General features: G+C 45.7%; 1 protein-coding gene across 1 annotated transcript; it reads left to right on the forward strand.

The window, feature by feature from the left end:
- Positions 1-4,085: 4,085 nt before the first annotated feature.
- EXO5 (exonuclease 5) lies at positions 4,086-13,564 on the forward strand. Its single transcript, XM_032216938.1, has 5 exons — positions 4,086-4,221; positions 7,191-7,459; positions 8,839-8,943; positions 9,553-9,725; positions 12,819-13,564. Exons 1-5 carry the CDS (start codon positions 4,121-4,123, stop codon positions 13,281-13,283), a joined length of 1,113 nt encoding a protein of 370 aa, XP_032072829.1. The 5' UTR covers positions 4,086-4,120; the 3' UTR covers positions 13,284-13,564.
- Positions 13,565-13,696: the final 132 nt, after the last annotated feature.

Consider the following 13,696-nt stretch of genomic DNA (forward strand, 5'->3'; position numbering starts at 1 on the left):
TTGAAGTCATCTAGGCCAGGGTCCCCAACCTCCGGGTCACTACTGGGCTGGGGCCTATGTAGAACCAGGTCACACGAAAGGAAAACCAGTGCGTACATGCCCGTGCTTGCACACGCAGCTCCACTTTTGCAAGCAATGCTTCTCTTCTCTGTGCGCTGGCCCGCCACACACCTCTCCCCCTTTCCCAGATGCCTGCTCACAATGCTCCAAAGTGAAACATTCTAGTCCAGGCATTTGAAGCCTGATAATCCACTGAACATTTAACAAATGAAGCCCCAACACGTTGGAGTTCAACCAACTCCAAACCGAACTTGCAAATTCCATGGGAATTCGCTTCCTCAGAATTGAATCCACTCCCTTTAGGCTCTTGTTCAGCCTAAAGACCTGTTGCCATCTGTTTCTTTGACAGCCCCTGTCCTTCTGAAGTTCTTTTAAGAGATTAACAGAGTTGGAAGGGACCTTGTAGGTCATCTAGTCCAACCCACACTCAGGCAGGGGACCCTACACCATTTCTGACAAATGGCAGTCCAATCTCTTCTTGAAAGTCTCAAGTGATGAAGCCCCCACAACTTCTGAAGGAAAGTTGTCCCATTGGTTGATTGTTCTATCAGAAAATGCCTCCTTATTTCTAGGTTGAATCTCTCTTTGATCAGTTTCCACCCATTGTTCTTTGTCTGGCCTTCAGGTGCTTTGGAAAATAGCTTGACCCCCTCCTCTCTGGGGCAGCCCTTCAAATATTGGAACACTGCTATCATGTCTCTCCTAGTCTTTCTCTTCACTAGACTAGCTATGCCCAGTTCCTGTAACCCAGTTCCTGTAACCATTTATCATATGTTTTAGCTTCTAGTCCCCTAATCATCCTGGTTGCTCTTCTCTGCACTCTTTCTAGAGTCTCAACATCTTTTTTATAGTGGTGACCAAAACTGGATGCAGTATTCTAGGTGTGGTCTTACTAAGATTTATAGATTGGTATTAGTATCTCCTATAAGAAAGGCTGAGCACCAAAGAATGGAGGCCTTTGAACTATGGTGCTGGAGAAGACTCCTGCGAATCCCTTGGACTGCAAAGCAATCAAACTGGTCAGTCCTACAGGAGATCACCCTGACTGCTCTTTATAAGGCCAGATCCTGAAGATGAAACTCAAATACTTTGGCCACCTAATGAGAAGAAAGGACTCCCTGGAGAACAGCTGAATGCTGGAAATGATGGAGGGCAAAAGAAGAAGGGGACGACAGAGAATGAGATGGCTGGATGGAGTCATTGAAGCAGTAGGTGTCAGCACTCCTCCATTGAATAATTAGGAAAGAAAACACTAGACTCCATTGATAGAAATCAAGTGTACTTTTACTAATTATAAACGATCAGAAGCGTAGCAAAGTGAAGACTGATTATTTAGGCGCGAAAGCAAATGATATATAGAATAACCCATTCTCCACCTCTTGGCATCCCAGTTACAGTCCAATCATAATTCTCCCAAGTGTCAGGTGTGAGATAACTGCGAAAGGCATCACCAAGATGGAATGTCGGTGCCGTTGGCCTTGGCGGGAAACCTCCTCTGCATGCGCAGTAAGACAGGCAGCATAACTCCAGAATCTTCCTCCAGCACAATTAGTAAACCCCTCCCAAATACCATGCCCCCCTCCCCGTTTCAATGGCAGCCGAAGCAGCAGCAAAGCAGAGGCTGACAGTAGATATGAGCTTAAATGGAATCGAGGCGATGGTAGAGGACAGGAAGGCTTGGAGGAACATTGTCCATAGCGTTGCGATGGGTCAGACACGACTTCTCAACTAACAAATTAGTATCTCCTTTGATCTTGACTATATCCCTCTGTTAATGCAACTTAGAATTGCATTGACTTTTTTAGCTGCCACCGCTCATTATTGGCTCATATTTAGCTGGTTGTCCACTAAGACTCCAAGATCCCTCTCATCAGTCTTCAGAGAAGCGGCTTGCAGGAGTGAAGTTGCCATAGATGACAACTCTTAAGCCTGCAGTTTCTCCCGTGAAGTAGTTTCATAAATAACTGCAGTGACAGGAAGGCCATTTATATTCCTGGGTGAGCTTTTAGAGAGATAAATTGCTAATATTTCTATTATGGGGACAATTACACCCCCTATCTTTGTTTCCCACTGGGAAGATTAATACTCATTCACCCCGGAGAAGGTGGGGGGGGGGGGTTTGACATCCCTGGAAAGATTTGTTTTCATTTAGAGTCTGTTGCTTCAAACATTCTGTGCAGCATTCCGGATAATTGGCTTTGTTCCTAGGCTTTCCCACACGTGCGCAGTCTGGAAAGCCACTCCCAAATAGCAATAGCAATAGCAGTTAGACTTATATACCGCTTCATAGGGCTTTCAGCCCTCTCTAAGCGGTTTACAGAGTCAGCATATTGCCCCCAACAACAATCCGGGTCCTCATTTTACCCACCTCGGAAGGATAGAAGGCTGAGTCAACCCTGAGCCGGTGAGATTTGAACAGCCGAACTGCAGAACTGCAGTCAGCTGAAGTAGCCTGCAGTGCTGCATTTAATTACTGCGCCACCTTGGAAATTAATTCTATCAGAAAACTTTAGATGGAAAGATCCATCATCAAGGTTGACAAAGGAAAGTGAATTCTGGATGCAGAGACAAAACATTGCACAATTCTTACTTTTTAAGCAGTACCATTGCAGAATTAGATTTTTTTTTCCCCATGCACCCTAAAAAAAAAAAAAAAATTAAGAGATTGGGGTCTTTTTCAATGATCAACACTGATTTCATGTGAAAACACAACAGTTCTTGCAAAGGCTGTCAGACTGCATCAGTCATTTGCTGGTGTTGTAAGTTTTCAAAGTATTTATTTCCTTAATATTAGAGATTAGATCACCCTCTAGTGCAGCGGTTCCCAAACTTGGCAACTTTAAGACTTGTGGACTTCAATTCCTAGAATTCGCCAGCCAGCTCTGGCCAAACAGGGTTATATACCTTTCTGGACAAGTATTGGAACATCCACAACTTCTGAAAGCAAGCTGTTTCATTGATTTAATTGTTCTCACTGTCAGGAAATTTCTCTTTCATCTCTCCTTGGTTAGTTTCCACCCATAGCTTCTTGTTCTACCTTCAGGTGCCTTGGAGAATAGCTTCAGGTGCCGTGGCAGCCCCTGAGATATTGGAACACTGCTATCATGTCACCCCTAGTCTTTCTTTTCATTAAATTGGACATACCCAATTCCGGCAACCTTTCTTCCTATGTTTTAGCCTCCAGTCCCCTAACTCCACTTACCTGGGAATTACTCAGGCTAAGAAATGCTGCCTTAGCCAATAAGATTCTACCTAGAGATGACCTATCTTGATTAAAAATAAGAACAGCTTAGACCACAAAGAAAAGGCCTTCTTAATGCTGGTTGCTTCTCTCATTGATGAATAGGTATTGGAGGAGGAGGAGGAGGAGGAGGAGGAGGAGGAGGAGGAGGAGGAGAAGTAAGAATAGAAGTGAGGTTCCCAAACTTTGCAACTTTAAGACTTGTGGACTTCAACTCCCAGAATTCTCCAGCCAGCAGAGCTTTAAGAGATCTTAAAGTTGCCAAGTTTGGGAACCTCTTAGTCTCTTCTTAAAAATCTCCAGTGATTGAGCGCCCACAATTTCTGGAGGCAAGCTGTTCGACTGGTTAATTGTCCTTAGTGTTAGGAAATTTCTCCTTAATTCCAGGTTGCTTCACTCCTTGATTAGTTTCCACCCATTGCTTCTGGTTCTACTTAGGTGCCTTGGAGAATAGCTTTGCTCCCTCTTGTTTGTGGCAGCCCCTGAGATATTGGAAGACTGCTATTATGTATCCCCTAGCCCTTCTTTTCATTAAACTAGACATCCCCAGTTCCTGCAACCTTTCAGTCTTGTGCATTAGCCCCCAGACCCTATTCCTCTTGGTCGCCCTTCTCTGCGCTCTTTCTAAGGTCGCAACATCCCCAGGCCCCCGTAGGCGGGGAGGCTTCCCTATCTTTGGGTGGGTGGGAACCGGAACGAGGACCAAAGGGAGGAGGAAACTCCATTTAAAAGAAATGTAGTTAAGGTACTTAGTTAAAGGCTCCTCCTTCAGGCAGCTGACGACGATCCTGCACGAGAGAAGAAAACAAAACGCGAAACATGTCCGGGCGTGACTCTGGATTGCAAGACCCCGAGGCCGCCTCGGGTTTTTCCGACCTGAGCGACTCCGAGTTCTTGCAGATAGAAGAGCCGAAAACCGGGTGAGCGTCTGCGTGTGTGTGTGGTGTGTTTCTCTAGGGTTGTGTTCCCGTGACGGGCTGGCCCCGATTCACAAGATCTCGGTTTGAGTCCCTGGTGTGCATGGTCCCCAGAGCCACCCACGATCATAACGGGCTCGGTTGCGCCGGGTTTTTTATGGCTGAGCCGCGTTTGGGGTTCGAACTCGCATTGCCGCGCAACTCCCCAAACAGCCTCGGATTTGCAACGGGACTAAAACGAACCAGGGTTTGTGGCTTGCATGTTTTTCCCCCTCTGCCTGCATTTGCGTTCCCGTGGGGCTTTAACAAGAGTAGGAGGACTAGGGAAGAGGTGGCAGTGTTCCAATATCTTAGGGGTTGCCACAAAGAAGAGGGAGTCAAGCACAAGGCACCCGAGGGCAGGACAAGAAACAATGGGTGGAAACTAATTAAGGAGAGAAGCAACTAGAACTAAAGAGAAATTTCCTGACAGTTAGAACAATTGATAAGTGGAACAACTTGCCTCCAAAAGTTCTGAATGCTCCAACACTGGATGTGTTTAAGAAGATGTTGGATAATCATTTGTCTGAAGTGGTGTAGGGTTTCCTACCCGAGCAGGGGGTTGGACTAGAAGACCTCCAAGGTCCCTTCCAACTCTGTTATTCTATATTCTAGAGTGGGGGGGGGGGGAATCCTTGCAAGGCAGGCAGGCGGCATAAAAGTTTACTAAATAAAATAAATAAAAGGAAACAAACTGCCCGGCCAAGATTAAAAGTAGAAAGACAGTTTCTGCAGTGTTACACCCCATTGAAAGTCAAAATAATGTGCTATCCTAAATGCAATCCTAAACAGGCCGGGAGTCAATCAATGACTTAACTGGTCTTTCCCATCTCTCTGATTCCTTGTTATTCTTTCCTGGGATGTGATGATCCCGCTGAGAACCTCTAAATCAGGGGCCTTCAACCTTGCCAACTTTTATGACTTGTGGACTTCAACTTCTAGAATTCCTCAGCCAGCACATGGAAGGGAACACATCTAGGATTAATTTACATTGGTTAAACAAGATTTAAAAATCCAACTCATTCTTCCAAGTGTTGGAAGAATTCACAGCCTGTGGATCTCCATTATATCTGCTTAACTAACACGTTGCTTGTGTAGAAAGTTAGCAGCCGCCCCTCTTAGGAGAATGGAATGTTTTAGGAAATATTAAAAAGGCAGAATTTTATATTTTTCCCTAAAGGAGAAACATGTTTCTAAAGACAGAAAGTTAGATCCTTTGCCCCAAGTAGAAACTTAAGGAGCCAACTTTTAGAAATGCAGATTTGGTAATCCATTCAAGACAGGATTAAAAACCCCAGGAAGCTAGCATCTAGGATTAATTTATCTTGGTTAAACAAGATTAAAAAATCCAACTCATTCTTCCAAGTGTTGGAAGCAATGTCCTTCTGGGTTAAGTTCCAAGTGGGGAAAAAGACACTGGAGACATGGAGGCTGCTTGGAAAGATGGTTTTAATGGTGGACAGGACCACGTGGCTTGAGCTTCTGAACAGAAAAGGGGGATCACATGCTTCCAGATGTTGGGTGAAGAAGAAAAAGAGGCAGAGATGCTGAGTCCCTGGTTTTATGCCCTCTCTGGCCTTTGATCTTGATCTTGTATTCTGATTGGTTGTCAGACTCCCATGGGGCCATGCAGGGACAACTTTCTAGGCTGTGTTTTGAATCCATGTTTGGTGGAGCATTGCTTCTTCCCAGGTGCCCTGTGGTGAGATGGGTGAAGGGCTAATACTATCATGCCTTAATCCCATCACCCTGGAGCTGAAAGGGGATCTTTGTTATGTAGAATAGACTGGCTCCGGCCTTTTAATTGACAAAGGTGGGGGCTATTAAGAGTGAGTCTGTTTCCTGCCTAAAAACATTTTTCTCCATTTCTTATCCAGGGGAAAATAATATTCTGCCTTTTCAATATTTCCCAGGATATTTCATTCTTCTAGGATAGGGCTGGGTGCTAACTTCCTACAGGAACATGGAAAGAATGGTTTTCCTCAAGATTGCTGGAGATATAAGGAGCATCAGTCAAAAACTGCTCTTCCTGTCCACTATTCCTGATCAGGATAGCAAACAAAGGTGGTCTTTCCTGCATCAGGATTCTCTCTCTCTCTCCCTTTCCCTCTCCTCTCTCTCTCCTCTCTCTCCCTTTCCCTCTCTCCTCTCTCTCTCTTCTCTCTCTCTCCTCTCTTCTCTCTCTCTCTTCTCTCTCTCTCTCTCCCTTTCCCTCTCCTCTCTCTCTCCTCTCTCTCTCTTCTCTCTCTCTCCCTTTCCCTCTCCTCTCTCTCTCTCTCCTCTCTTCTCTCTTCTCTCTCTCTCCCTTTCCCTCTCTCCTCTCTCCCTTTCCCTCTCCTCTCTCCTCTCTCCCCTCTCTCTCTCCTCTCTCCTCTCTCTCCCTCCTCTCTCTCTTCTCTCTCTCTCCCTTTCCCTCTCCTCTCTCTCTCCTCTCCTCTCTCTTTCTTCTCTTCTCTCTCTCCCTCTCTCTCTCTCCTCTCTCTCTCTCCTCTCTCTCCTCTCTTCTCTCTCTCTCCTCTCTTCTCTCTGTGTGTTTGTGTGTTGTGTGTGTGTTGGTTTGTAGAGATTCCTAGTCATCCAGGTCATGGTTGTGCCAAAGGAGCTTTTTCAGGAGGCAATTGGGTTTCCTTGTTTTTTCTTTGAAGACATTTCACTTCTCATCCAAGAAGCTTCTTCAGCTCTAACAGGATAGTGGGGAGTGGAAGGATTCATACTCCTTGCAGACAGCTGGTTATCTGCAGTCTTTTAGCCAGTTGTTGAGGCCATCTGGAGGTTTATCGGTGTCCTCAGGGTGCAAATGGGTGCGGAGCCTTCCTGGCACTGTTGAAAGGAAAGCCAAATGTCTTCCAAAGAAAAACCAGAAAGTCCAGTTGCCTCTTGAATAAATCCCTTTTGGGACATGATAATCTGAACTTCTTGCATGCTCATCACAGGGAACCCCAACTCCTAAGTGGTGCCAGACCTCAGGGTGTTGATTCTCGGACGGCTGACGTGGAAGGAAGGAAGAAGAGGACAGCAAAGAGAAAGAGACCGAGGACGCCTCTCGAAGCTTTCCACCTGAGCTATCTTTGCGTCACGGACCTCTCTGCTCAAGTCTGGTGTGAGCAGCAGGCAGTTTATCACAAAGAAAAGCCAGGTGTGCAATTGCCAGAGAAGACAACGGTTGTGTTAAATGCAGGGAAGTCCATCCATCTTGCCAGAGGTAACGTCAGTTGGATGTTTGGCTTAAACTCTAGTCTTTTCTATACTTTCTGTAATCGCAAGGGGTGGGAAATAGGATCCTTGAGCTCTTATGAACGTCCATATTTTCTATCTGTGAAACACTGGGTGTTTTCTGCATAATAAAGCTGCTAGTCCTTAAGGTGCCCCGGAGCTACCTTTTTTTTGTTCTAGTGGTAATGTGACTGCCTTTTAGAATGCAACAGCAACAGCATCTAGGCCCCTGATGGCGGAACCTAGGGCACGCGTGCCATAGGTGGTACGTAGAGCACTCTCTGCGGGCATGCATGCCGTCGCCCCAGCTGAGCTCCACCACGCATGCGCGCACCCCTCCCACTGGCCAGCTGACTTTCTGATCTCTGCCGCACATGCACGGGAGCAGAGCCCATGCGGGAGATTTGCATGCATGCACGGGCCTAGATGCTGTTGCTTTCCATTGTTAGTCGCATTCTAAAAGACATTACCACCAGAACAAAAAAAAAAAAGGTAGCTCCGGGGCACCTTAAGGACTAGCAGCTTTATTATGCAGAAAACATACATGCACGGAGGGGTGGGGGTCACACACGCATGCGCAGGGGTGGGGGGAGCAATGGGGTGTGGCGCCCACCCCCCACAGCCCGTAGTCCCAGGAAGCTGCAGGGAGGCCTACCAGGTGTAAAATGGGGTGCGTGGATGTCCCATGCGCATGCGTGCGGGGCACGGGGTGGGGGTCGCACACACATTGCATTATGGGTGCGGGAGGGTATGCGTGCTGTCGCGCAGGTGCTTACATGCTTTCGGCATGCAACAACAAAAAGGTTAGCTGTCACTGATCTAGGCAGTTGTGGCTGATCTTTAAAAAGATGATCAGGGTCATTTTGGATGGGAGGCCACCCGGAGATGCCAAAGTTATAAATTAGATTGTAAGCTCAACAAAGAACTGAGAAGTTGGAGGTAGCAAACCACTGCAATATTGCTGCTGAAAAAGTTGCCAAAATAAGGATTAACTCAAGAGAAACTTCGATCCTTCAACAGTGGATCATCCTTTCGAATCCTGTCCTTGTCCCCAACCTGGTGTGTGATTGCTTAAAATTAAGGCCATGTAATTTCCTATTATTTTCAAGGGGGAAATGGCATAATCTTTTCAATGAGTGTTTCTCAACCTGGGCAACTTGAAGATGTGTGGACTTCATCTCCCAGAACTTTCTGGCCAGCCAGAAACTGGCAGCCCATGGACAGGATGTGTCATGAGCCGGCCATGCCCATCCCAGCTCCACGAAGGGGGGAAAAACATATGTCACGTGGCCAGTTTGACACTTGTGCTATAGAGGTATTTTAAGGGCAGGAAAGCAACGTTCTTTCTCTGTGGCTGCTTCTTTCCAGAACTGCAAGATCATAACCTGGTGCCTGTAAAGACGAACAGCCGAGAAGACAGATGGGCCATCAAGCTGCTTAACATCCTCCTGACCATAACTAATCTACGAAAAGGTGGGTATGCTGGTCGTGGAATGTGCCCCTCAGGATGGCAAAGGTGCTTAACAGATTTGACAGATAGATTTAACAGATTAACAGAGTTGGAAGGGACCTTGTAGGTCATCTAGTCCAACCCCCCGCTCAAGCAAGAGACCCTACACCATTTCTGACAAATGACAGTCCAATCTCTTCTTGAAAGACTCAAGTGATGAATTCCCCCACAACGTCCAAAGGCAACTTCTGTTCCATTGATTGATTGTTCTCACTGTCAGAAGGTTCCTCCTTATTTCTAGGTTGAATCTCTCCTTGGTCAGTTTCCATCCATTATTCCTTGTCTGGCCTTCAGGTGCCTTGGAAAATAGGTTGACCCCCTCCTCCTCTCTGTGGCAGCCCCTTAAATACTGGAAGATGCTATCCTGTCTCCCCTGGTCCTTCTCTTCACTAGACTAGCCATGCCCAGTTCCTGCAACTGTTCATTGTATGTTTTAGCCTCCAATCCCCTAATTGCTCTTCTCTGCACTTTTTCCAGAGTCTCAACATCTTTTTTATAGTGTGGTGACCAAAACTGGATACAGCACTCTAGGTGTGGCCTTACTTGCTTATATGTGGCTTTGTCCCTGGCAGGTCAGCGTGTGCGGGAATGTCCGGTCTTCGGCGTTTTAGAAGGCGTTTTCGTGTTTGGGATTATTGACCAGCTGAATTATACGGCTAAAGGGGAATTGCAACTGAACGAGTTGAAGACACGGGAAAGAGCCTACATGCCTGTACCTGCGCAGAAGAAGAGGGACCATTTCCAGGTGGGTCAGGGTGGAGATTGGAGGCCCTAGGCTGGCTGAAGGGGAGGCTTGCAACCCAGGTATAGGGAGGGCATTGGCTGCATTCACACCATGGATTCAGTTGGGTCAGAAAAAAACCTAAGACCTGCATTCACACTTAAGTTGGGAAAGAACTTGGAAGTCATCTAAACCAGGGGTCTCCAACCTCCAGGCCACATCCCATTACCAGTCCTTGCCTATTTACAACAGGGTCACACAAGTGGCAGGCCAGCATCAGTGGTGGGATTCAAAAAATTTTACTACTGGTTCTGTGGGCGTGGTTCTGTGGGCGTGGCAGGGGAAGGTGACTGCAACATCCCCATTCCCTCCCCACCCCACTAACCTGCTTTCCAGCTCCGTTCTCCTGTTCAGGGCACCAAAAAAAGATCGTCTGGGAGGCAACACGGGCGGGGCCAGCCTATTTGCCGGTTCTCCAAACTACTCAAAATTCCCTCTACCATTTCTCCAGAACCTGTCAGAACTGCTGAATACCCCCTCTGGCCAGCATGTATGACTGTATATACACACACACAGCTCGACTTGCAGGAGTGTTGGATCATCACACAAACGCAGCTGAACATGTGCAAGCCTGCCGCTCGCGTAGCTTGGTTCCCCTTCCCCTCCCCCCACATCCGAGCCACTAAGCCACAAAGTTGGAGTCTGCTGATCTAATCCACCTACCATCTCAGTGCAGGATCCACTAGATCAGTGTTTTTCAAATTCTGGCCACTTTTAAGATAGATGGACTTCAGCTCCCAGAATCCCCCCGCCAGCATGCTGGCTGGGGGAATCTGGGTGTTGAAGTCCACCCTTCTTAAAAATGGCTAAGGTTGAGAAATGCTGCACTAGGATCAAAAGGATCAAAAATTGACTGGAGGCAATAACGGGGGTTAAAATAGAATGGAAACCTGAATTTTCTTTATTAGGAATTATGTCGGTGAAATACAAAAAAGAAATCCAGTATTTAATACTATATATAATTACGGCAGCAAGGATTGCCTTTGCCCATAAATGGAAAAACAAATTAATCCCAAATGAAAATGAAATAATAAGAAAGATTATGGACTGTGCCGAAATGGATAAACTAACTAAAGAAATCCAGGGAAAGGAAGAATCAGAATTCTACCAGATATGGGATAAATGGTGTAGGTGGATGGAGGAAAGAAACAAAAATCAATGAAAGAATATAACAAAACTCAAAAATAATAGTTATGAGTAAAATAAGAGGGTTAAGAATGGTGAAATCCAAATGAAATACAATAGAATGGGAAATAATATAAGGTGAGCAGTATCGATTGATAATTGCTATTAGAAAGAACAGGAAGCTCCTGTTCGTACTGTTTTGTATAAATGTGGTGTACATCTAATTTTTGTGTGTGTGTATTTTACATGTTTGTTAATAGAAATATTTTAAAAAGAGAGAGAGAGAAATGCTGCACTAGAACATACCTGTGAGATGTGGTGTAGCTGTTGCTGAATTTCAGTGAAGGGGAATTGAGCCCTTGACACGAGAGCCCTTTCCATAAGCTTGACAGTTCATACGGTCAGATAATTTCTCCTCCAGTCTGACTTGATCTTCCATAACCCAATGAGTCCTCTCCTAGCCTCTGAAGCAAAAGAAAGTAAGCCTTTCTCCAAATGAAAATCCATCTTGGATTTGAAGGCTACTATTATCTCCAGAACTGGATCCCATACTCCAAATTGAGTCTTCTTGACCAGGGAGAAAATAACATGGGGCCATTGCTTTCCATGATCTGAATTCTATGCTTGTGTCAATTGCCTTCCATCCCTGATAGCATTTGCTTATTTACCCGCTGCATCACATGCAGAGGTGAGATTCAGCAGGTTCTGACCAGTTCTAGAGAACCGGTAGCAGAAATTTTGAGTAGTTCAGAGAACCAGTAAATATCACCTCTGACTGGCCACGCCCCCATCTATTCTCTGCCTTCCGAGTCCCAGCTGATCGGGAGGGAATGGGGATTTTGCAGTATCCTTCCCCTGCCACGCCCACCAAGCCATGAAATGCCCACCAAGCCACGCCCACAGAACCAGTAGTTTAAAAAATTGAATCCCACACTGATCACATGGCTGGCTCAGATTAAACATGGGTCCACAGAAGATACCCCAATATTTTTCACAGCTGGTATATTTTAATCATGGTGGCTTAGAACAGAAAGGTATATTTCAGAAATATTACCAGATTTTATTTGAAGTCAATGATAGTGAATGCACCAAAGGATCCTGGGATTTAGACTTAGAGAAACCAATAAACAATCATTTTTGGAAGTCTGGAGGACAACATGAAACATTTCCATGCAGGAAACATGTATTAAACCTTTACAGTGGGCAAATCAAACCCCAATAAGCCCTCCTATACATCTAAATACAGATAGTCCTTGACTTACAACCATTCGTTTAGTTACCATTCAAAGTTACAATGGCACTGAAAAGAGACTTGCAACCAGTCTTTACACTTACGTGTTAGAAATTCTGTATATATATAACACTACAGAGAAAACACAGAGTACAGTCACCATGTGCTTTCCTGCTCAACTAAACTGTCACAGGAAACTCTACTTAGAACAAAAGGGCATAGATTATATATCATAGAGCCAAACTTGTAAACACTGCCATCTAATGGGTGGATGCTACTGTAGTTGTTGGATAAAAATAAATTGCAACAATGAATTTCAACATTAGACCATCTCAGCTTCCCTACAGTCGTGATAAAAATACGAGCACTTGGCTACAGCCATGTATTTACAACAGTTGGAGTGCCTTGAGCTTATGTGAACACCATTTGCCACCTTCCCAGCCGGCTTCTGTTGAGCAAATGGGGAAGCTGGATTTGCTTAACGACTGGGTAATTCGCTTACCAACAGGAGTAATTTCCTTAACAATCAGGGGAGCAAAAAAGATAAAATTGAGGGTGACTGACTTAATACCCATCATGCTTAGTAGTGCAAATATTGTTCCCAATTGTGATCGTAACTTGAGGTCTACCTGTACTCAATGAGACACAGGTGAGGCTGAAAATTGGATGCAACTCAAAAAGGTGTGCTTGATTCATTGCAGGTCTCTTTGTATAAACATCTCTTTGATGCCATGGTGCAAGGATGCTTAACCCAAGACATTTTCACACATCACCTTCGTCTGAAGCTCAAACAGTCACTTGGCCAGGAGATCCAAGAACACGCTCAAAAAGCTGGGTTCGTGGTGCAGTGCTTTGAAGACCTCCTGGAGCTGGTGCTCCTCAACTTGACCCACTCAGACATTCCGCCCATCGACCGTCTTCAAATTGAATACATTCATCAACAAACCAACACTTTGCTGGGCACTGAAGTCATCACCTATGACCAAGATGAATTGATGTCCATGTCCCATTATTTCTTAAACTATTGGAAAGGGCAAAGAGATCCCAAGGGAGTGGACATTGAAGACACTTGGAAATGCTCCTATTGCCCCTTTGTCGACATCTGTGATTGGCGCCGGCGGAAAGCGGACAGCCTGATCCAAAAGGGCAGCAAGAAGAAATCCTGAGCAAGAGCCAAGCCAACCCATGCCAACTCCCTGCTCTACCCTTCCATCATTCTTCCAACAGTATCACCGGGCTTGCGAAAGATGATAGAAGCTGTAGCCCAGTGTTTTCAACAAGACTTCTTTACAGGGGTGAAATGCTACCGGTTCGGACCGGTTTGCCTGAACCAGTAGTAAAAAAATGCTACCGCTTCAGGCAGACTGGTATTGCAATGATCGGCTGTGACGTGCCATTTATATTAGCTAGAATTGTCCTACTTCCTGCTTTCTAGATAATCTAAATTGTGTGGCAGAGAGGATTCCCACCCCCTCGCTGTTCTACTTACCTTTGCAGGCGCGCTTGGTAGCAGGCTCCGCCCACCCGCCCGGACGTCATCACATCATTTTTGACGCTCTGCGCATGCGCAGAAGATCCT

This window comes from Thamnophis elegans, chromosome 4 (genome assembly GCF_009769535.1).
Source record: "Thamnophis elegans isolate rThaEle1 chromosome 4, rThaEle1.pri, whole genome shotgun sequence".
NCBI lineage: Eukaryota > Metazoa > Chordata > Lepidosauria > Squamata > Colubridae > Thamnophis > Thamnophis elegans.